At 44.7% G+C, this 24,770-nt stretch overlaps 2 protein-coding genes across 5 annotated transcripts; one reads left to right on the forward strand and one right to left on the reverse strand.

Annotated features, from left to right (window-relative positions):
• Nucleotides 1-9,638: 9,638 nt before the first annotated feature.
• On the forward strand, nucleotides 9,639-17,824 carry NQO1 (NAD(P)H quinone dehydrogenase 1). 4 transcript variants are annotated; one of them, XM_079116919.1, is made up of 6 exons: nucleotides 9,639-9,660; nucleotides 12,220-12,384; nucleotides 12,496-12,626; nucleotides 15,207-15,320; nucleotides 16,178-16,279; nucleotides 17,489-17,824. In XM_079116919.1, exons 1-6 carry the CDS (start codon nucleotides 9,654-9,656, stop codon nucleotides 17,792-17,794), a joined length of 825 nt encoding a protein of 274 aa, XP_078973045.1. In that variant the 5' UTR covers nucleotides 9,639-9,653; the 3' UTR covers nucleotides 17,795-17,824. The 4 variants fall into 4 exon arrangements, with proteins under 4 accessions (XP_078973045.1, XP_078973046.1, XP_078973044.1 ...); XM_079116920.1 differs by lacking the exon at nucleotides 9,639-9,660 and adding an exon at nucleotides 10,179-10,601; XM_079116917.1 differs by lacking the exon at nucleotides 9,639-9,660 and adding an exon at nucleotides 11,386-11,759.
• Nucleotides 17,825-19,119: 1,295 nt separating this feature from the next.
• Nucleotides 19,120-20,589, reverse strand: LOC306647503 (UBA-like domain-containing protein 2). The gene has a single exon (XM_079116928.1). It carries the CDS (start codon nucleotides 20,491-20,493, stop codon nucleotides 19,999-20,001), a length of 495 nt encoding a protein of 164 aa, XP_078973054.1. The 5' UTR covers nucleotides 20,494-20,589; the 3' UTR covers nucleotides 19,120-19,998.
• Nucleotides 20,590-24,770: the final 4,181 nt, after the last annotated feature.

Consider the following 24,770-nt stretch of genomic DNA (forward strand, 5'->3'; position numbering starts at 1 on the left):
GCAAGGCCTCTTTTTAACCTGTATTTTGTGGAAAATTTCAGTCATTCAGAAAAGTTGATGGTGGTGAACTGGCGGCCTTTCACCTGGAGTCACACATCCTTGACATCTCGTCCCACTTGCTCTTTCATTATGTCTCCCGGGCAAAGGATGGTGTTTTACCCCTAAGAACCTCTCGCTTATCAAATTCAAGGTAGTTAACATTGGTAAACTTATTTAATGAACAGTCAGCACTGAAAATCATCGTCACTCAGATCAGGAGCTTGTTCTTATCAGTTGCTGGCACTCCATTGTGAAAAGCTGCACGTTCAGGCATTTAGCCATGGTGCAGTGCCTACACTGAGTACTTTAGCCCCTTTAATCCATCAGATGCATTTACAGCATGGGTGCTGCTGCCTCCCGCAGCCCTGGGCCATATGGGTTAAATGACTTGTCCAAATAGATTTGTCAGTGGCCAGGTCAAGATTTCAATTTAGTTCATTGTGCTTTCAAGCAACAAATGCCAGTAAGATAACACTTTGGGTGTATGACTCTCATGCTCTTGATGCCATCCTAGATGGATGACGCCCACCTAGGTCCCAGAGTGCTAGAGGAAAGATACCTAGTCGTTAGAGCCAGGGGCGTGGCCACGCCTGCCTGTGCCATGTCTCATACTGGTAAATCAAACATACAGAAAATTAGGGTGATATTAGATATAACAGCCTCATTATGTCTTAACTCTTTCACTGTTTAGTACAACATTCCAGATACCAAAAGTTTCTGGGTTGCAAAGAAAAAATTGAAAACCTTTAGATTACAAAGGAAAAAACTGAAAAACGGATTGAGGAAGGAGAATTTGCATGCTTTTAAAATATACCTCTGGGAGGAAGGCAGTGGCCACTGTCCCCTTCAGGTCACTTGTGGAATTGCAGCTGAATCTGGGAATACATAAAGATTTTTCCTGAATGTTCCTCTCAATCCATTGGCATAAGGGAAACAATAGATGTCCTATAGGGAAACCCTTCCAGAACCTAGTGGAGAAGTTTCCTCCCTGCCATTTTGGCCAAAAGATGGAATCGAGAAGGCCAAGGCTTTTAACTATACTCTTCTCGTTTTGTCTTTAAACCCTTTTCTCTCTTCCCAGTCTCACCCAGTTCCACTCCATTTATGAGGTCAGAAGACAGTAATGCTGATCAAGATTTTTGCGGGGAGGAGTACTTCAGATTGAACCCAGGGGCCATTTACCACTACTGACATCCCTACTCCCTTTTATTTTTTGATACAGGGTCTCACTAAGCTGCTAAGGCTGGCCTTGAGTTTAGCAATCCTGCCTCAGCCTCCCCCAGTAGTTGGGATTACAGAGTTGCCCCTCCATTCAGCAAATCATAGTTTTGCTACCAGCCAAGATGAAGCAAAAGGGTCCACACTGGTTAAAACACCCTCCCACCTAAAACAACAAATATATCAGATGAAGTATGTGAAACTCATAATTCAGACTTAGAGGTCAGATAGGGCAGTATGGTGATCCTAAGGAGAAAACAACTGCACTGAGAGAGTTTCTAGAAGGAGGAGGTAGAGCCCAGAAGTCTCTGAGATAACAGCTGGGAGGCCAAGGAGGCCAAGCCAGGGAGCTTGGAGGGCAGAATGTCATGAGAAGCTGCCCTGGAGATCTGTGGAGGGCCGCCTGAAGTCTTCAGCTAAGAATTAAGTACTGATCTTACATGCGTGTGAGGCGCTCCCTGAAGCTAAGGAAAGAAATTTCCCAAAAAGCAAAAGAAGCAATCCTCAAACTGCATACAGGCCAGAATAGTTCACTTCCCACTAAACAATGGAAAACACTGAAATTCACAGGCATTAGGTAGAACATTACAAAGTGGGAACTCATTTCCAGATCAAAAGCTTTTCTAGTGCTACCCAACACAGCAAGCCCCCAAGGATCAATGGCCAGGACTAGTCCTGTTGCCCTATCCAGTCACCCAGCACCCAGAAACAGTTCCAACGTCTGGAAGACCAGGCACCAGAAATCCCTGATGAACAGCATTAATGACAACCACAATTGCAGAGAAGCATGCATCCCTGGAAGCAACTTGTGGATAAGAGGTGTTAAATGTGTACATACTAATTAATTCCAGCTTTCCAGCCTACAGGACTTCGGGTTTAAAAAGGCTAGCAACCATGCCTGCAATCCCAGCAACAACAGAGGCTGAGACAGGAAGATCTCAAATTCGACACCAGCTTCAAATACATAGCAAACCAGAGGAAGCCTTGTTTATACATATGCTCAAACTGAGATTGCCTTAACGCCAAAGGACACTGGCAAGTTCAGTCCTCTGACCTATGTGTGATATATATGAGAACCAGTTTTTTTTTTTCCTCCAGTGGAGACAGAACCAAGGGCCTTGAGCATCCTAGATAAGGGATCTACTCCTGAGCTACATCCCCAGCTTATGAGAAGGTAAATTTTATTTAATAAGGGAAGAGTAAAAAGATGGCATTCTGCCTGTCCCTATGTCCCCAACCCCCAAATTAAACCATCTACACAGGAATAGCTGCACAGGATTAAGTGGATTGTTTTGTATTTTGTAGCCATATTTGAAAATAAGAATAATGTTTATATTCAAAGCCTCAAAATTCTAGCATACAATTATTTCAATTAAATGTGATAGATGATGAGATAATGGATATTTGGATAAAACTTCATCTTTGAGAAGGACTGAGTAGAAAGACAGAAAAGGAGCAGGTTGTATATTTAGCTTCATTTTAAGAGTAATTGTAGGACCAGGCACGGTGACACACACCTGTAATTCAAGCAGCTCGGGAGGTGAGGTAGGAGGATCATGGGTTCAAAGCCAGCCTCAGCAAAAGCGAGGTGCTAAGCAACTCAATGAGACCCTGTCTCTAAATAAAATACAAAATAAGGCCAGGAATGTGGCTCAGTGTCAAGTGCCCCTAAGTTCAATCCCCAGTACAAAAAAAAAAAAAAGAGAGAGAGAGAGAATAACTACAGGGGAGCCAAGCACAGTGACATACTATAATCCTAATAGGAGACTGAGGCAGGAAGATCATAAAATCAAGGCCAGCCTCAGAAATTGAGATCTTGTCTCAAAATTTAAAAAAAAAAAAAAAAAAAAAAAAAAAAAAAATTTTTTTAAAGATCTGGAAATGTAGCTCAGTGGTAGAACACCCATGGATTGAATTCCCCATTTAAAAACAAAACAAAACAAAACAAAAAAAAAAACAAAAAAAAACACAAAAAACCAGGGAGCTGGGCGTGTAGTCTTGCCTCGTGTGTACAAAGGCCCTATGTTCAAGCTCCAGCACCAAGAAAAATGTACTCACTCTGGGGTGTCCAGATTAATAGTCCCCAAATTATTAGATACGGTCACCCCAGCACATACAGATGGGAAGAAACCTACAGTGGAGATGTTGGATGTCTAGATCACAGAGTTTGTGTTCTCATGTATTTGGAGGTAGATTTTTACACGAGACTCTTGCATAATTAAGACAGTACTGAGGCTAATTCTGTGAGCCAGGATGGCAGGGGAGGGTGGTGCACACGTACTGACTGTTTCTTCCTGTGTTGGGGACTGGGTGTGGCTTATCCTCATACATCCTCTATGGAGCTTGGTGCCTGGATCTGAAGTGATTTCAATACGTGTTTGTGGAACTGAATGCGTGACTCAGATCAACCAGGAGAAAATATTCAAGAGGTAGGAAATGTCTCCTCCTAACTTATTCTTTAGTTTGCTCCAGGAAATAACAAATGAGTTCCCTATCCCCGAAGGTACATGCGTGAAAGCTGAAGAGCTACTTATGAGGATGAAGAGGACCAAGCATGGACAATGGAGTCCCTTCTGTACCATACAGTCTATCCAGATGTGCTACATTGAACAAAACGCCATCACAGCAAATGAATGTCATTTCAAGACAGATTTCAGTTTAATCAGTGTTAACCCCCCCACACCGTAGAGGGTGACCTAATTCAAGCAATATGTAACATGACGAAATTCCAGCAAGACACACCAAACAGGAAGTCCAACATAATGGCATGTGTCCTGTCAGGCAGCGATGATGGTGGGAGACGGGAAGACAGAAAAGAGCAGGATTTATAGGAGAAGAAACTTCCCTCCCCTAACACCGCGGACCTGTTTCCTCCAGGGATACCTGGCTGGTATCCACAGGAACCACTGAGGACAACAGATACCCAGGTCCCCAGACAGGCCCAAGAATGGCTCTTGAGATAATGTACAAAGTCCATCATTCACAGCTTAGAGGACTTTGGGGACTTCTTGTGCAAAAAATCAGCTGCACGTGTGGACAGTGTATCCACAGAGGCCTAATGAGGCTGTTTGTGTTCCTCCATCAGGAGGCGGCCGGGGACCCCTGAGGCTTCTCCTCCCGCTCCTGCTTGTGTTTCCAGATAATGAAGACAACCAACAAAGCCTCACAGCTCCGGTCCCCACTCCCTGGGGGTGTGGGAGGGGACCTTGAGGACACCATACTCCTGGGACAGAGACCTGCTTCAGAAAAGATCAGGGGAATCGGATGAAATTGTACTAATAGCAAATTAAGGTGGGAAGACGAGGCAGCCATAACCCAAACCCACAGTTTCACAAAGCAACCAGGGCTCAAAGACAAGAGCATTGGCAGCTGACCTGGAGCAGACTCAAGAGCTCTAACTCGGCAGGGCTGGGAGCTGACCGTGGGGCCCCGTGGCCTGGGTCCACATTCTTCACTATGCTATTGAAGAACTTATGACCATGGGCACATCACATAACCACTTTGCCTCAGTTTCCATATCTATAAAATGGGGGTTTATTCTCTATCTGAGAGCATACATAAAATTTACCTCAAAGAGGAAAATTCTTAGGGGAAAAAAAAAAAAAAACACTTGGTTAAATTTTCATGATTTGGGATTAGGCAATGATATCTCAGCTATGACACCAAAACCATAAATCCATAAAAGAGAAAGATGGAAGTTAGAATGCTAGGAATAAGCAGATCTCAGATACTTACAGAGAGAAAAAGTGGATCAGATCCAAATGATCAGTAAGCAGATAATGAAAAATTCTCAACAACCCCCAAACCTGGAGAGAATATGTCAATGCGTTCAAAGTCCTAAGGGACAATTTTCAGCCTAGGATTCTACACAGGAAGGTAGGTAGATATGCAATGTATAAGAAAATTGACTTTCCACATATTCTTTCTTAGAAACTATTGGAGAATATATTCCACTTGGGGAAAAAAAAAAAAAAAGAGAGCAGAAGGAAGCCAGGCAGAGTGGTATAGCCTGCAGTCCCAGCAGCTCTGGAGGCTGAGACAGGAGTCTTGTAAGTTCAAGGCCAACCTCAGAAATTCAAGACACTGTCTCAAAAATAAAGAGGACTGGGGATGTGGCTCTGTGGTAAAGCATCCTATGTTCAATTCCCAGCACCAAAGAATAAGTAAAAAAAATTCTGTATAAATATTAAAACAAAAATATTTTTAAAAGATGTGTTCATGTATTATTTCAGTAATGAAAATGAATGATTAAAAACAAAACCAGTGTAGCCTAAATTCACCTTTTACAGGTGAGAAAACCAGTAAATCTAAAATCTGAATTCAAATCAAATTCTTAGATTTGATAAATATTTTACAGTTACATAAAATGTGAATACTGCAACTTTTCTGTAATTCCAAAGTAAAATTTTATTTGAGAACTTCAAGTAGTCCAGCGTCTTTCTGTAAATTTGGGGGTTTGTTTATTTTTGTTGTTGTTGTTGTTGTTTGGTAACAGGGATTGTACCCAGCGGCACTTAACCACTGAGTCACCTCCCCAACCCTTTTTATTTTGGGACAGCATCTCACTAAGTTGCTTAGGGCCCCTCGCTAAGTTGCTGAGGCTGACTTCAAACTTGTGATCCTCCTGCCTCAGCCTCCTGAGCCACTGGGATTACAGGCATGTGCCATCACATCTGGTTGGTCGACTTTTTTATAATGTAAATTTTCAAATGGATGTGTAATTAAGAATAGGATAATGAAACTGTATGTGTGTGTGTGTGTGGCATATACCTATAATCCTAGCTAGTTGGGTTGTGGCAGGAAGATCACAAGTTGAGGGCCAGTACCTGGGCAACATTGTGAGATCCCCTCACTTCTCAAAAAAAAAAAAAAAAAAAAAGCAGGGCAGCAGGATCACAAGTTGGAGTCCAGCTTCAGCAACTTAATGAGACCCTGTTTCAAAATAAAAAGGGCGGGAGATATAATTCGGTGGTAAAGTACCCCTGGGTTTAATCCCTAGTACAAATAAAAAGGATAATGAATCAACCTCTATGTACCCAACACTCAGTTTCAATACTCAACATTTGCAAAGGCACTGAAACGTGTCCCCGCCCCCTCACCACAGATGAGCCTGCCCCTGCCCTCCGGATGCATGGCCTTCTAGCTGCTGCAGCATCTCTGGTCTGTGCTTGACAGACACGCCTCTGCAAAGAGCCTGGTGTTCGCAGGCTCTGGTCTCGTGTGCTCATCCGCACTCTGTCACATGCAGTTGCTCTGCCTCCTTGGTCTGAACCTAGAAGGTCCTTTTCAGGCAGCCCCAGGTGCCCCTCAGTTGGCACTTCCTAGAAATGGTAATGTCCTTCAAGGCTTTACAGCAGTCACGGTGTGGCGGGAAGCAGGTGGCACACTCAAAAGGGTGTGGGCAAAGTCAAGGGAACCAAACTGGGGTGGTGAGGCACCCAGGGACCCACAGCAATGGGAAGCCAGGACCAAGAAACAAAGGGAAGGACCAGTTATGGAGACTCAGGGAGTCGGAGTCACAGGAAGGGGCCACCACAGGAGGGACTCTTCTGAGGATGGCAGGGCACAGAGGTGGCAGAACCTTCTCTCACAGCGTGACCTTTTGTGATACATTCCATTGGCTACACATCTGGAAGCCAGAGCACAAGGGAGCTCAAGGATGCCACCTGCAGTCGGCCTCCTGGGGAGCATAGTAGACAGGACAGGGCAGAGGAGGAAAGAGTAGGGGGACAAAATGGCTGGCACACTGCCAACTCCTCAGTCCATGAGCCCCCACCCCAGCTCAATAGCCACTTGTGACTTGCCACTACCTTATTTGGGCAGCACAGTATGATAATTCCTATTGGCCAGTGCTAACAAGACCTTTCATTTTTATTTTTTGCCCTTTGACCTTTAATTACTCAAAGAAGCTTCATTTTTAGATTCAGCCTTAACTCTTGTGCTTTCAATACTTTGGCAATGATGTCCTGCTCCTTGGTGAGGAAGGCAGGCTTGCCCCTGTCACAGGCACATTTAGCACACACGGGACAACCATAGGCCTGCAGATGTTTTCTGATCCTAGACAATCTACAAGAACGGTAGGTATCACGACAGGATCCCCTCCGAGTCTGCCCCGCACTGCCACTCGTAGGTCTGGGTGCTTTCCCCACCTTATTGGTATAAAGGTAAACAATTCTATCATCAGTGTTTCCGGACACCCGAGTTTTGTTAGAGGCTGCTTGGTAGGAAAGCCTGTGACAGATGTCAAACACTAGATCATTCTGGGTGCTTCTAGACACCTTCCCAAGAAGAGGAAAAAGAAAGTGCTTACAAGTCAAAGGGACTGAACACAGGGGCACTTGACCACTGAGCCACATCCCCAGCCCTATCTTGTATTTTATTTAGAGACAGGGTCTCACTGAGTCGCTTAGTGCCTCACCCTTGCTAAGGCTGGCTTTGAACTTGAGATCCTCCTGCCTTAGCCTCTGGAGCTGCTGGGATTATAGGTATGTGCTGAAACAATCCCCAACCCTTTTCATTTTTTGAGACGGGGTTCTTGCTAAGTTGCTTAGAGCCTCACTAAGTTGTCCTGGTCCCAAATTTGCAATCCTCCTGCCTCAGCCTCCTGGGCCGCTGGGATTATAGGTGAGTGCCACAGCGCCCAGCTATGGTTTTAATTCTTAGATGCAGTCATCTCCGATCAGTTTCCACTCCTAGGAGATACACTTGAAATGTGGTGTTTAATGGTTCCAGAGGTTGCTGCATTCTAATTATGTACTTTTGCCTCTAAGTCTTCAATTATCAACTTTATATAGTATCAATTTACTTTGTATTATGAAGAAATGGTTTACTTACAGTTAAGGCTCCAACAAGAGTGAGATGCTGCTGCCTCAGGCACAAAACCTAGGAGACTCAATGATTGCAATAATTTTAATACAGTATTAAAAAAAAAAAAAAAAAAACAGGGCTGTGGTTGTGGTTCACTGGTAGAGCGTTTGCCTACCACATGTGAGGCACTGGGTTTGACCCTCAGCACCACATAAAGATAAATAAAGGTAGTGAGTCTATCTACACCAAAAATATTTTAAAAAGACAAAAGAATAAAAAAGTCTAGGGTCAACAAAATGTTAAATGAAAGATACGGTGGTATTACTAGTTTCTCCTTTCTCTTAGGCTCAGTATGGCTTGGTAATGTCACTAATTCTGTCTTTACCATTTCAATATTTTGCTCATCATGATTTGTTTTGGGTATTAATTTTGATTTTCAGAAATACTGCATTCAAGTATTATTTATCTGGAAGGCAAAGCTTTCCAGAACCATCTCAAAACTGGCACCACTGGTAAGGGTCCTGTACTCTCCAGCTCCCTTCCCTCCTTCAGCATTATCACTTTCAAGTTTAATTCCTTTTTTTCTAGACCCTCTATCGGGTAAGATGACTTCAGTGTAACTTTTACTTAAGATTTTAAACTTCTGCTCTTCTGTTCCATACTCTAAGCTATGTGTGAAGCCATTAAACTTTCATCGGCCCCATAGCTGCTATCTCCCTCACCCGCCTTGCCCTACCTAGCTCAAGGGAGGCAAAGCAGGTTAATTCCCCATTGCTTGGCATGAGGCGCAGGGGTAACACCGGAGCGTGTATGCAGGGAAGTGGACTCTGTGCCCCTCATCCCGCTCCAGGTCTGTACTGAACCTTGTCAAAGAAGAAACTAACTGATTTCCACCCGAGCAAGGCTCCCTGGTGCTCTCAAGTCCGGAGTCACAGTGACTCAGCAGAATCAGATGAAATGATCGTAATCAGTCTCACCTAGGTTTTTGTTTTTTAATATCTTTATTTTCTTTCTTTAGTTTTTATGTGGTGCCAGGAATCCAAGCCAGTGCCTCACATGTGCTAGGCAAGCACTCTACCACTGAGCTACAACCCCAGCCCCCAACTCACCTAGTTTTTTGTCCACCCCTTTGGGTAAAAAAGCTCTTTTTATGGGACTGGGAAAGGCCAGACTCCCAAAATCCAACAGAGGCTGGGCCTCCACGGGGAATTATCCCTTTTGCATCTTCAGGTGGTCCTAGGACAGGGTGCCTCCCACACCCACCCAGATCCTTCAGGCCCCCTTGACCCCAAGAAAACCTTCTTGACTTCCACATCCAGGGCGCAGGCCCCCCTGACTTCCTGTATCTCAGCCCTGGCGTCCTCTGCCCAGGGCCCCAGGGTGCAGTTGTCCGGCCCCGCCCTCGCTGGTCACCTGGGCTGGGCCAGGCGGGATATAAACCCGCGGGTGCCCAGCACTTGGAATACCTCCCGCGTTGGAGCTCGCGCAGCCCCTGGACTTCCTTGCCCCGCCCCCAGGGGTCGCCTGGCAACCAGCATTCCAACCAATCAGCGCTCGGGTCTGCTCCTCTGCCTCGCTCTGTGGGAGCCATGGCCGGTGAGTGCTGCTGGCTGCGTTAACGGCCGTCTAGATCGCGGTTCCTCTGAAGGAGGATGCAGGGTTTTGGCTTTGAGTTTTGGCCCGTGACTCAAACTGAAAAGTGAAGCGATTAGAGTCCCGGGGTGCGCCCTGACCCATCTGGTAACGGGGCTTCCGTTACTACTCCAGAGTCTGGGATCCTCCTTCAGCCCAGCTTCAGGAACTCTGGGACTTAGGCGTGGTAGCAAAAATTGCGGTCAGAGTCGGACACCGACCATCAGAGGCCATGTCTGGCCCAGTGACCTGGTAGTATTTGAAACACCTTGGAATAACTTGCCAGGACATTTAAAATACAAATAGGTGCCAGGCACGGTGGCGCGCCCCTGTAATCCCAGCTACTCTGGAGCCTAAAGCAGGAGGATCACAAGTTTGAAGCAGGCCTGGGTGTTTTAGCAAGACCCTGTCTCAAGCGGGGTGGTGGGGGGGGGGGGGGGTATTTTATTTTAAAAAGTATGGATTCCTAGTTTCTGGAAGAAAATAGGAAAATCTGGCAACTGGGGACTGGAGCTGGTAAAACAGCTGCCTGGCTGCCTTTAGTTAGATAGAAACCAGAACCAACTCCTGGGAGACACTTTCCAATATGACTGTTGGATTGGGCAAACCTGATTTGGTCTTGGGTCCATTTTAGTGACAGTCCCTGCCCTTGCCATCACCTGGGGTCCTTAGAGGTCACCACAACTCTGTCTGGTGGGCTGACTGGCCTCTGAATACATACTTGACCAGCTGTGACACCTCCGGTCGACTGCCAGAGGACCTCATTCTGAGAATGGACAGCACTTAGATTTATTTAGAAAGCATTTCCTCAAGCGGGGAAGTACTCCACCTTTTTGCCATTTCTTTCTCTGAATCTAGCACTCCTGTAAGAACACATGAATTCACTGAATCTCACTTTGGTAAAAGTAAGTAGGGGAGGAGATTGTCATTGCAGATGGCAATCTGCAGTTGCGAGAATTTCTACAAAAAGGTCTGATTTGCTGGTTGGAAACCACAGCTTGAGTGGCTGCGAGTGACAGCAGGGAAGGGTTTTTAATGGCTGTAAGGCTTCCAGCATGAGTGTTAGTTGCTGTTTCCCTCTGTAGTAGCCCCGCTCCCCTTTCTGTGGGAACATTCAAGACCCCAAAGGATGCCTGAAACCATAGACAGTACAGAAAGCTATGTATACTGTTTTCCCCTACACCTGTATACCTGTGACAAAGTTTATTTAATTAAGTAGTACCATAAGAGAGAACAATATGCTGTAATAAAGAGTACTTAAAACCTATGTTATTTCTTTCTGATATCTTCCCATGTAACACTTTTGGATCTGTATTGACCAAAGGTAACTGCAAGCATGAAAAGTAAAACCATGGATGGGGGGGGGGTCTACTGCATTCTTCAGCTGCCCTGAGACCCTGGCACCCCTCCTCCAATTAGAGCAAGAACTATTTTCTGATTTTTCAGTTCCATAGTTCCATCGTATGTTCTATATGTGTAACAAACACAAAAAGAGGGGGAGGGTGGTATTGAGGGGGAATGGGAAGATATGAATTTTTTTTTTTTTTTTTGCACTGCCAGGGATTGAACCCAGAGCCTTGTGCTTGACAGGCAAGCACTCTATGAACTGAGCTATATCCCCAGCACAAGCTCTGGATCTTTTGTAACTGTTGTTCTTTTTTTGGTAAGGGGAATTGAACTCAGGGGCACTCGACTACCCTGAGCCACATCCCCAGTCCTATTTTGTATTTTATTTAGAGACAGAGTCTCACTGAGTTGCTTAGTGCCTCACTTTTGCTGAGGCTGGCTTTGAAGTCGCAATCCTCATCCTTCCCACCCACAGGGATTGCAGTTGTTCGCCACCACACCTGGCCCCTATAACTGGTTTTAGCTTTACCCAGTGAACTAAATCTTGAAATATTGACCAAAGCATCCAGAACATTTATTTGAAGCAATGTATGGGATTCACACCCACATTCTCTCCCGGAGTCAAATAAGAATAGAACAGGTGCAAAATACCCAAAACTGCCCTGTATTTCTAGTAGGTTTTCTTCGGTTGGTTATTCTTCCTGCAAAAGGATCATGTGGGTGATAAATCTTTTACTGATAACAATCCTCTCCGTTAAAATAGTCAGCCACAATCCCTTTCCTTCTCTGCCAAATAAACCTCTTTCATAAATTACCCGTCTGTGGTATTCACTTACAGCAACAACACAGAGACTGAGACGCATACTAATAACCTCATGTCTCAAAAAGCAACCTCTTCCTTTATGGTCCCCTGCTCCCTACAGCTCAAGCTTTGCTGGTTGGTACAGCAAAATCTGAAAACAAAACTGCTCCAAATCTGAAACTTTTTGAGGGCTGACATGATGTTGGGTTTTGGAGCCCTCTGGATTTCTAATTTGGGGGAGGTGTGTACAACTGATAAAGTCTAAGCAAATATTCCCAAACCTGAAGAACTCTGAAATCTGAAACACATCTGGTTGCCAGCATTTCAGATGAGGGATCCTCACCCTGTAACACCTCATGTGTGTCTCTCCGTAGTCAGAAGAGCACTGATCGTGCTGGCTCACTCTGAGAGGACATCCTTCAACTACGCCATGAAAGAGGCTGCCGTGGAGGTTCTGAAGAGGAACGGATGGGAGGTGGCCGAGTCTGACCTCTATGCCATGAACTTCAATCCCATCATTTCCAGAAAGGACATCACAGGTAGGGGCTACCCTCCCCCTCTAATTTGTTCTTTGCGGAACTGTTTGCCTGTGGACTCTGTGGCCCATCCTTGGCCCCTCTGGCCTCAACCTCTCTTGTTCCTCTTGGCAGGTAAACTGAAGGACCCTGAGAATTTCCAGTACACTGTCGAGTCTTGTCTAGCGTATAAAGAGGGCTGCCTGAGCCCAGATATTGTGGCTGAACAAAAGAAGCTGGAAGCTGCTGACCTGGTGATATTTCAGGTATAGTAAGGACAGGACATCAGAAGCAGGGTTGATAGCCGGGCCCAGCGGCACACAGCCATATTCCCAGCTACTCAGGAGGCTGAGGCAGGAGAATCCAAGTTTGAGGCCAATGTGGGCAACTTATTGAGACCCTATCTGAATATGAAATAAAATAAAAAGGGCTGGAGATGTTGCTTAGAGGTACAGCACTTGTCTACCATGGGTTCAGTCCCCATCCTGCCCGCCCCCACACCTCCCCCCAAAAAGAGGGACACTTGTGTTCTTTTGTCCTAGACATGTCACTTAATTATCTGTGGAACACAGAACACTTACCCCATTTTGCTGCATTCTCTGTGATTAAAGGTGATTGCTTCACAGGTGCTGTGTAACTGATTTACAGCTGTTGTGAACCTGGCTGTATTACTTTTTGCACATGGGAACATGACAAGGACAGATAAGCCTTCAGCTTATTTTCTCCAGCATATCTAATCTTCCCTTCATTTAGTGGTCCCTGATGGATTCTCTCAAAGTTTGCACTTCTCCCGTCTCTTCCTGAGAGTCCCAAACAGGTTGCTGAGTGATGTGTGAGACACTAACTTTTCTGCCGGTGCAGGGTCCTGGCTCTGGCCCTGCTGGATATGTTCCTGCAGCACACTGTGGCTTTTCTTCTCCCCAGAGCCATCTCTCTGCTTAGCAGACAACACTGGACAGTGTGTCCATCCTGTTGGCATCTTCCCTGTGAGTGCCAGACTGCATCCAATGACTTCGCGGTTACCAGTTCCCACCCGCCTTCTGATACCGAGCATGGCGAGTTCCACAAGGGGGGTGGAACAGGCTCAGCTGCACAGCAACGGACCCTCAAAGTCTTTTCTCCTTCCCCGAGACTGTGGTTATGAACTGATGCCCAGGCTGTTAGCTGGTGTCCTGAAGGAGGCCATTTTTCCTTTCCTCTTTTTTTTCCCTGGGGATCAACCCAGGGCTTTGGTTACGCTGGGCAAGTGCTCTACCCCAGAGAACATAGGATGACTCTTTGACCCACATTTTCTTTTCTCCCTCTTTCCCCCCAGGGCTGGGGATTGAACCCAGAGGTCTGCTCTACCTGAGTTACTCCCCTGTCCTTTTTATGTTTTTGTTAAGTTGCCCAGGCCTTTAACTTGCAGTCCTCTGGCTTCAGCTGTCCAAGTTACTGGGATTAAGGTGTGTGCTACCACCCTGGGCTTGAGCCACATTTTCTGCTGCATCATATTGTAGAATAGCAAGGCAGCAGCCAGGGCAGCTTTCAGTTCCAGAATCACCATGTTTTGGAACTGGAAAGAACCTGGATGGTCTTTACATTTGGCATTTACTTTATGTTTAAGTTTTCTTCATTATCAGTATAACCATGCAGGTTGTGCACTGCCAAACAGCACTAAGGGCAAATGTAAACACTGCAGATTTGTGTATTATAACAGTTTTATGAAAGATGTCAGGTAAAGTCTTATTCTGGCAAAATCAGTGCACTATGGCAGTCTTTTTTTTTTTTTTTTTTAGGTACTAAGGATTGAACCAGGGGTACTTTACCACTGAGCTACACCTGTGGCCCTTTTTCTTTTTTATTTTGAGAGAGTCTCACTAAGTTGCTGAGAACTTGCAATCTTCCTGCCTCAGTCTGAGCCACTGGGATTGCAGGTGTGTGCCCCCACACACCTGGTTTATCTGACTTCTTGCCCTGACAATAGCAGACTAAGGACCATATAAGAATTTCTCCTTGATTCACGATTTAAAGATAGGACAATGAGTTGGGCACGGTAGTGCACGCCTGTAATCCCAGCGACTCAGGAGGCTGAGGCAGGTGGGTCAGGAGTTCAAGGCCAGCCTCAGCAATTCAGCAAGGCCCTAAGCAACTTAGTGAGATCCTGTCTCAAAAGAAAATAAAAAGGGCTGGGGATGTAGCTCATCCCTAGTACAATCCCTAGTTCAATCCCTAGTACAAAAAAAAAAAAGATAAGACTTTCTCATGGGAATTCCCTGATAAACCTTATTCACACTGACTGTTTGCATTTTAGTGTTTTTGTTTATTTTTACAGAGATGTGTACAAGGGACAGTCATATTTTTGGTGCTACACCTATTAATGTAAACTCTTGGGGGAAATACTGATTTTAGGCATCACACATTGAAACAAATCTTATCTGAAATCCTTGCTATTTAGACTTTGCTGCCAAGTGTGATTTCACAAAAATGAATCTTATTTGCATATGGCTTTATTCAGATACAGCCAATATTTACATTTTTAGTCAGAAACCATAGTGCCAAGTTGGCTGAGCAAGGACAATAATTTTCTTGTTATTCTGAGTTTCATGCCGTATGTGTTTCTTTTTAATTTATTTATTTATTTTGTGGTGGTGGGGGTCTCACTGTGTTGCCCAGGCTGGCCTCCAAGTCCTGAGCTCAAGCAATCCTCCCACCTCAGCCTCCTGGACCTACAAGCATGCACCACTGAACCCTGCCAGTTTTCTTTTCCTGAATGTGCCAACTCCTCCAGAGGGGATGACAGAGCCAGTGCTCTGAGTCTTCTGTGTGAGGCCTGCTTTGACCTCTTGACTGTCTTCTGTCCCCAGTTCCCCCTGCAGTGGTTTGGAGTCCCTGCCATACTGAAAGGCTGGTTTGAGCGAGTGCTTGTAGGAGAGTTTGCCTACACGTATGCTGCCATGTATGACAACGGTCCTTTCCGGGTAGGTGAACGGTTCTGAGTTTTCTGACAGCTAGATTCTGGGTAGATTCTATCCTAGGCAAAACTCGGAGCACAGCCAGGCACCACAGCCAGGCTCTAGGTCTTTGGGGAGAGATGCGTAAGTAGGTTTTTTTGTTGTTGTTGTTATTGTTGTTTTTGGACAGAATACTTTTATTTTTATTTTTATTTTTATGTGGTTCTGCTAAGGATTGAACCCAGTGCTTCACATGCGCTAGGCAAGTGCTCTGCCACTGAGCTACGGCCCCAGCCCCGTAACTAGGTTTTTATAGATGAAATGATGTGATGTTTGGAATTTGTTTAAAAATATTCAAGGAAAAAAAAAAAAAAAAAAAAGAGGATTTAGGGGATTAGATTAAGCTAGAATGGTGGCGTGGCGGCCAGGACGTGACACGGTGGCAGAGCCTAGCAGGTGCAAGGCTGTGGGTGCAATCCACCGAACTACAAAAATAAAGAAAGTTTGTCTTGTCTCTTGGAGACCCAAATACTACACAGGAAACATTTTGACACTCTTAGGGGAAAGGTCTTACGCCTAGCACCGTGGGCAGATGGATTAAAAACAACAAGTAACTCCACCCAGGCAGCCAACGCTGGTTTGGGGACTATGACAACTTCAACCTGTTGGCCACATGCAGGTGTGTGAAACCCTTGGCTGGCCCTGGCCATCTGTCTGTAGACCAGCTAGGCTGAAACTTCTACAGGGTCATGCCGGGTGGCTCAGAGGAGCCAGAGTATGAACAGGGTGGGCTTGTGTGGGCTTGCCCCTTTCCCTGGGGCAGTTTCATTAATTTACTGTGACCAGAGAGAGGCGGGGTAATGAACTTGTTTTCTCTTTCACAGAATAAGAAGGCCATCCTTTCCATCACCACTGGTGGCAGTGGCTCCATGTACTCCCTTCAGGGTGTCCACGGGGACATGAACATCATTCTCTGGCCAATTCAGGTACTTCATTTTTCATGATCCTTCAGGGGAATTAAGATAGACATGAGGTGTGGAGATAAAAGTATGGTAATAGCTGGGCATGATGGTGCATGCCTGTCATCCCAACTATTCAAGAGGCTGAAGCAGGAAGATTGCAAGTTCGAGGCCAGCTGGACAACACAGTGAGACCCATCAAAAACAAACAAACAAACAACAACAACAACAACAAAAACCACATAGTAGTGATTGAGAACTGCTGGCAGTTCTCTTTAGGAGCTTGCCTGACTTCCTAGGTGCCTGTGTTTCTAGCAATCTTCTTTGTGTACAGGTGGTCAAACATTATTCTCTCCTAACCGAGAACTAGTGCACACGGGCCTCTCCCAGGACCCTGGTCCCTTTGCATTACTCACGTCTCTCTCTAATCTTCCTGGCCTTCTCCAAGTTTCTGCCACAGTCTCACAGACTATGAGAGCCCAGGACAATTTAAAGGATGATTCAGTCTAGCCTGTTTTAGAGATAAATAAAACTGAAGTCTGAGGTGGGCTTGTTGATGTCACTGGACTCTCAGGGTCATCTATTCTAAGGGAAGATCCTTTGTTACTACCCATCTTGTTCTGTGGAGAGGCGGAGAAATGCACATCTGCACGTCTTGGCAAGAGTCAGCTGCCAAGAAGCTGAAACTCTCCCTAATGTAATAGAATTTGCAGCACATTTGGCAGAGGATCCAGGTTGGCACGCTTTCAAGGTTTTGTTCTTTTAAAGAGCACAGCTGGATAGGCTCAGACAGGTAACAGCTAGGTAGGGAGGGCAGAAGGTGAGAGAATAGAATTGTAATTCCCCAGGGTACCTCAGACCTCCTTACTGGAGTCTCATGGGGAAGCCCAGACCAAAGTTTGGAGTTTTGGTTCCTTCCTCCCTTCCTTCCCTTCCTTCCCTTCCTTCTCTTCCTTTCCTTCCTCCCTCCCTCCCTCCCTTCCTTCCTTCCTTCCTTCCTTCCTTCCTTCCTTCCTTCCTTCCTTCCTTCCTCCCTTCCTCCCTTCCTTCCTTCCTTTTTCTTCCTTTCTTCCTTCCCTTCCCTTTCTTTTTTCCTTCCTTCCTTTCCTTTCTTTCCTTCCTTCCTTTCTTTCTCTTTCTTTTTCTTTCTTTCTCTCTCTCTTTCTTTTTTTTTTTTTCAGTACAAACTGCATAGAATCAGTCCATGACTTACCTCTGTGTTTCATGTCTCCCTAGAGTGGCACTCTGCATTTTTGCGGTTTCCAAGTCTTAGAACCACAACTGACATATAGCATTGGGTACCTTCCACCAGAGGCCCGAACTCAGGTCCTGGAAGGATGGAAGAAACGCCTGGAGAACGTTTGGGATGAGACACCACTGTATTTTGCTCCAAGCAGCCTCTTTGATCTAGACTTCCAGACAGGATTCTTACTGAAAAAAGAGGTACAAGAGGAGCAGAAAAACAAGAAATTTGGCCTTTCTGTGGGCCATCACCTGGGCAAGTCCATTCCAACTGACAACCAGATCAAAGCCAGAAAATAAGATTCAATAAAACTTGAATCCCTTTCTAGGTATCTTTTTTTTCAGTTCCCCTTACTTGCTTTAGTTTTTAAGATTTGGGTTTCTCTCTCTCTTTTTCTTTTTTCCCCCACAAGGAATGAAAAGGAGAAGGAGTAGACTGCATTTATATATTTTTGGATAGTTTTACTATTAAATGCAACTGATTCTTAATGATTGCTATTATGACATATAACCCAAATCTTATTAGGTTCTAGAAGCCATTTGGGATGTAAAGCAGACAGATAAGTATAGATAGATGATATATGCTAGAAAATATTCTTTTAAGGTCATCTACACAATTTAATTCCTTTTTAAAGGGCTAGATAATATCCAATTCTCTAAAGATCTGTTTCTTTTAATTACCTCTGTGGTTTTTGGCAGAAGGGAATTGCTCAGAGAAACAAGTGACTGCCTCCCTTTAGCCTAAGGGACTGAACTTGCTTACTAGTTAGCAATCTAATGCTTGTTCTTGACACTTATTGGTTTCGATTACTACACAGTGACTAATGCACCTCATGTGTTACTCTTTCTTCAGCTTCTGTTTCTATATAGTACACAGATTCCTTGAAATGAGTAGCTAATAAGTCTTTTCTTTACCTCAATCTTCTAATTTAATGGTTGCAAAAATAAATCAACATATCCACAACCTACATCTGCTATTCAATAGTTAACAGTAGCCTTCCACAAAAAAAAAAAAAAAAAAAAAAAAAAACAACTTTCTGATCTATATGGACTTCTGAAAGGCTATTTTCTGTATCATCTTTTCTTTGAAGGATATTTTGTTTTGTTTTGTCTGGGTACTGGGGATTGAACCCTGGGGTGCTCTACCACTTGAGCTATATCCCTGACCCTTTTTTTTAAAGATATTTTTACTGATAGATGGGCACAATACCTTAATTTATATATATGTGGTGCTGAGAATCGAGCCCAGGGCCTCACACATGCTAGGCAAGCACTCTACCACTGACCCACAACCCCAGCCCCCCAACCCTTTTAATTTTTGAGACAGGGTCTCACTGAGCTGCTGAGGCAGGCCTCGAATTTGTGATTATCCTGCTTCAGTAGCTGGGATTACAAGTATGCACCACCACACCAAGAATGTTTTTATCCCATGACTTTTGGAATGGAGTTGCAGGCCTAGAGTTTTTAACTTTGATAAATAATTTTGGTGAATTTATTTTTTGGTGTTGGGGCTCAAACCCAGGGTCTCAGTCATGTTAAGCAAGTATTCTACTAAACTATGTCTCCAGCCCCCAATTTTGGCATAAGATTCTAATTTTTCATTTAAATTTTTTTTTTTTTTTGAAGTTAGAAAAGTCTCTTTACGTTTTTAAATTAAAATTCACCCTGGTGAGATGAGATTTTGATTTAGGAACTCGACCCAAAGGTAAGCTCTCCTGTGTACAGCTCCTCCAACCCTGGACACACTTGGGTAAAGGCTGGGCGCCCAGGGGACAGCCAGGGAGAGGACAGTTAGGGCCCCGTTGGGCAGAGCCTCACCTTTGACCCAAGTCAGCTCTTTAGTCCTGTAAGTCTTTCACACCCAGATGCAAAGCCACCAGAGGGACCACAATCAACAATCAGGGGTAGCAGAGGAGATGAAGCATCTAGGCACAGCACTGATGGGGCTAGGGGGCAGGGAGAGTCCCATGATGCCAAGAGGGCCTTTCTGGGGCCTCTCCTGCAGCTGCTAAGTGGCTGCCCCAGCATGGGAAAGGTTGGGGTCTTCCCAATGGCACGTATGAATTCTGAGTGAAGGTAGCTCACAGCCATCTGACGGCAAAGGCCACTCCATCTGACTTTGAAGCACCCCTTTGCCCCGAGACCACACTGGGGGAAGAGCTGCTGGTCAGGGAAGGACTCTCACGGCTCTTCCCCTCTGATCCCAGCACCTCAGGCGTGTCCGCCTCATGCTCACATACATTAGTTATATTTATATATTCATATATATTATAGTTATATATTAAAAAGAGAAAAAAAAACTTGCCCAAAGAGAAACTCCTGAGGGACCCAAGTGGCCCAGGAAGTTTACTGTCCCCCCACCCACAAAAATTCTTTTATAAAATCTTCCAGTGCGATCTTCAGGAAACCCCGGACCTCCCCAGCTTCCCCCTCCCTGACCCTCTTGTGTCCCCACGACCCCGGACTGCCCCCCATTCCAGCCCAGCGCTTGGAGGCATCCAGTCTCATCTCTGGCCATCCATCGCTGCCATGGCGTTCTGCTGGGCGCCCCCCTGCTGTGCTCCAGGGGGCCTCGTGGGCTGTGGGCAGTGGAGGCGGTGGAAAGAGGTTGGGGAGGAGGGCGGGATCCAGTGAGCCTGGTGGTTGGGTGGGGATGAGGCCCAGAAGGGACTGAAGTTTGCAGGGGGCGAGCAGGCCACCGCAGTCTTGGGGCTGTTGCTACTCTGCAGGCCCTCGGAGGTGCGAAGCTTGGAGAACATGGCCAGCGCATCGGGGAAGTTGGGTGGTGTGGCAGGTGTGTTGCTGGGAGTACACATCATCTGGGGGTGGTGGTGGCTGTTGGGAATGTTGGTTTCTTGGAAAAACGTGCTCAGGGCGGTCTCGAACTGCCAATGGGCCGCCTGCAGCAGCTGCTTCGCCTGGTCGGCCGCGCAGCCCGCGGCCAGCACGAACTGGTTGATCATGACCTGGTGCCGCAGCTCGTCCATGTTCACCGACATGGTGTGACCGGAGGCCGGGCTGCGCCGGCCGCGCGGATGCCGGGCTCGGCGGCCGCGGAGGCTGCCGCTCGGCTCGCGCTCGCCGCCGCCGCCGCCGCCGCCGCCGCCTCCCGGCGAATGTTGTCTCATTTAAATTTTTGAAATGCATCTTTTCCATTTGTTGGCACAACTCAAGTGGAATATGATAAAAGACTGCCCTCTTGTGGTCCATTGCAAGAAAATAAGAGAATTGATGCAAAACCAGGTGGCCTGAAAACAAACAAACAAAAAAAAAAAAAAACAAAACGGGAAAGTGCCTCTGCCCTGGTAAGGAAATGATGTCACGGGGACTGATTGGGAGAAATTCCTTTGCCAGCTGCGGACTAGCACTGGATGTTTGCCCTCCAACAATATCCACAATGGCAGATGGCTAGGTGTTTCAGTGTGAAATTGTTTTCTGTTGCCTTCCTCATCACAGCAATTTTGTACAAATTTCTGCTCTAAATTAAATGAATAAAATTAATCTTTTACATAACAGACCCATACTTATCGGTATCAGTGAAGCTAATGTTGGAGACACGTAGGCCATAGTGAAGACTAGTGGAAGATGGGATGTGGGGAAGAAGCCTTTACGGTTTTGTGACTTGAGAGCTTGCCCAGCAGGGATGCTTCAGACTGAAAGGTCATGGAACAACCTATAATGATCCTCTCAGGAAATTTCAGAAACATTGAAAAGAGAGCCAGAAGATAGGGTAGAGAGCAAGTAAAAACTCTTGGGCATGCACCTGCGATCCCAGGTAATTTGGAAAGCTGAGGCAGAATTTCAAGGCCAGCCTGGACTGGACTACGCTGTCTCAAAAACAAACCAAGAGCAGTCGCATACACCTGAAATCCCAGTGACTCATAAACTGAGGCAGTTCAAAGGCAGCCTCAGCAACTTAGTGAGGCCCTAAGCAACTTAGACTGTTTCAAAATTAAAAATAAGGCTGGGGTTGTGGCTGGCTCAATGGTAGAGCACTCACCTAACATGTGTGAGGCACTGGGTTCAGTTCTCAGCACCGCGTGTAAATAAATAAAGGTCCATCAACAACTAAAAATATATTTTAAAAAGAATTAAAGGGGCTGGGGAGATAGCTCAGTGGGTAAAGTGCTTGCCTTGCAAGCACAAGGCCATGGGTTCGATTCCCAGCACCACACCAAAAAAAAAATTAAACATTTTTAAAAAGGACTGGGGATGTAGCTCAGTGATTAAGCACCCCTGGCTTCAATCCCTGGTACAAAACAGACAAACAAAAATGAAAAAAGAAATCAAGGAAAAACAGAAAATGCTGTAAACAAATGCCTTAGGGTAAGTTATTTATTTTGATTTGTCCAATCAACAGGCTCAGCACTCTTAGGCACTAGGGACTCAGCAGTGAATTAAGTACTTTCCCTCATGGAATTGCAGTCTTGTGAAGAATGGTAGTCAACAAATACATCAGGTGGTGAAAAGTCCTCCTCGGAAGGAAAAGGGGAAATAGGGATGGAATCGAGGGAGTTTTGTTTTGTACAGGACAATCAAAAAAAAACTTTTCTAGCCAGGCATGATGGTGCACACCCAGTGACTCGGGAGGAGGCCAAGTTAGGAGGATGGTAAATTCAAAGGCAGCCTCAGCAATTTAGGGATGCCCTAAATTAGCAAGAACTTGTCTCAAGATAAAAAAAATAAGAGGCTGAGGATGTGGTTCAGTGGTTAAGCACCCATGGGTTCAATCCCCAGTACTAAAAAATTTAAATAAATAAATACAAACCTTTCCCATAAGACCACACTTGAGTAAAGACTTGATAAAGTGAGAATGAGAAATGACACACTATCTCAAGTGCCATCCAGGTAGGATGGATGACCAGTGTAAACCCTGGAGGCAGGAGCCTGCAGAGTCATGTTTGAGGCAGAGAAAGGGGAGATTGGCTGGTCAGACAATAGCTGGGATCAGAGCACATGGGCTCTTATAAGCATTGTAAGAATTAAGGATAGGAAGTCCATGGAGGGTTTTGAGCAGAAGGTAACAGATCTGACTTATGTTTGAAAAGGGTAATTCTGATTAGTATGTGAGGCATCAAATGGAAGGGGCAAGGATAGAAACAGGGAGACTTGTTGAGAAGTTGTTACAATTATTTGGGCAACAAATGCTCTGGACTAGGGTGATAGCAATGGTTGTGTTGAGCAGTAAAGATATTTTGAAGGTTGGGGTTACAGGATATGATAATGGATTGGATCCAGGTCAAATCCCCAAACTCCAAGGTATTTTGGCCTGAGTACTTAGAATAAAGAAGGGGTGGGATCAGATTTTGGCTTCAGACTCGTTATTTGAGATTAAGCCAGTTGGGTCAACCTGATCTAGGCAGTTGGATATCAGAAACCTGGAGTTAAGGGAGAAATTAATGGCTAGAGATACACACTGATCTACGGTAGGTATCTTAAGATTGATTTCTAGGGCTCTTCAATGTTAGGAGGTCAAGATGAGAGTGAACAGGAGTAACCACATGTGGCATGCCGAAAGACAAGAAAATGCATCAAGGAGGGAGTGATCAAGTGTGTCATCTATTGCTGATAAGCCACGCAAGATGAGGTTTAAGAGACCACTGGACTTGGCCATGAAGAAGCCTTTCCTTGGTGCTTTTGACAAGTTATTTCAGTAGAATGGTGTTATGAGAGACTGTCTGGAATGAGCTCAAGAGAGAATGGAAGAGCAGTGGAAATAGTGTGGAAGGGGATATATGATCCAAGAAAATTATTTTTTTGGTTTTTTAAGAGATGAGATAGCAAATTTATACGCCAATGGGGATAACAGAAAATTTTGATGCTGAGGACAATTCAAGGAATGTATCTTTCAATAAAGCAAAACTATATAGTATTTAGTGCAAAGAGCAATCAGCACTAGTAGATACTAATCCAAGGTAAGATTTATGAGACACTACGCCATGAACTGAGTAACTCAACAGGGATTAACTTGCTTAACTCTTGAACTCTCTATAAGGAGAGTTCTTTATTGTTTCCACTTTATAAAAAAGGAAATTGAGGAATGGAGGTTACACAGTAAGGTGTGAGAATCCAGGCTCAACATACAGGTAGATAAACTCAAGAGCTCATGCTTTTACATGGATTACAAGAGTACCAATTAGTACTTCTCTTTTAAACTCCTATGGCTGCTGAGAATCTTATGAGATGACAGAGCAGGGCTCTTGGCCCCTTGTGGATTAAAACTGATCTATTAGGGAGGGAGATGGAGGAGAGAATGAGGACATAGTGGGGAACACAATCTACCAATTAGGCTATACTGATCTCTGAATATATCACAATGAATCCTGCTTTAGATATGTTATATACAATTATAATGGATAGAAATAACAATAATGGGAGACCAGTAGAATACAAGTGGATGAGGGGAGGAAGGAGAGAGAAAAGGAAGGTACTGGGGAATGAGTGATTAAACTGTTATGCACATGTAAGAACATGGCATAATGAATCCCACTGTTTGGTATAATTATAAAGCACCAATAAAACAACTGGACAATTACCTTTCTTATTTTGGACACTGTATTTAAATTGTGCAAGAAAATGCATAAGCATTTTTTGGCAACCATGATCACTTGTTGTCCGATCTTTGGATCATTGCTCACATATGCTATATTTTTGGATCAAAGTTTAAATTTATATTTGTATATATCAAATTTTATTATTATTCCTTTTCAATGCTGTTGGAAGTCACTAAATGCCAAAACACAACTTTAAACTTACTTAGAAAGGCAATATTTTTGAAATCTACATATGGCCTTCTAAATGGCAATTTAATTAGATATATGTTTTAATGTAATAAAAATTATCTATATTTGAAAAGGAGATATAAGCATAACGTCCAAAGCAGTATCTCTTAAGCTTGTTTTGTTTATTTGCAGAGCTGGGGATTGAACCCAGGGCCCTGCACATGCTAGGCAAGTGTTCTATACTAAGCTACATCCCCAGTTCCTTTAGTAAAAATATTACTTTGAGACAGGGTCTTTATAGTTGCCCAGGATGACCTCGAACTTGCAATCCTGCCTTAGCCTTTTGAAGCAATTATAGATGTAGCTGCAATTATAGGTGTGCTTCCAGCTATATTCATAATATACATGTATCATCTATAGTACTATTTAATGTTTTTCTTTAATCTGACACTTTCTTATAATCTGATAGGTAGAAAAATTACATTTTCTTTTTTTTTCTTTTTCAGTACTGGGTATAGATCCCAGGGCCCTACACATGTTAAGTACTGTACCTC

Source organism: Sciurus vulgaris (assembly GCF_902686455.1).
Source record: "Sciurus vulgaris genome assembly, chromosome: 17".
NCBI lineage: Eukaryota > Metazoa > Chordata > Mammalia > Rodentia > Sciuridae > Sciurus > Sciurus vulgaris.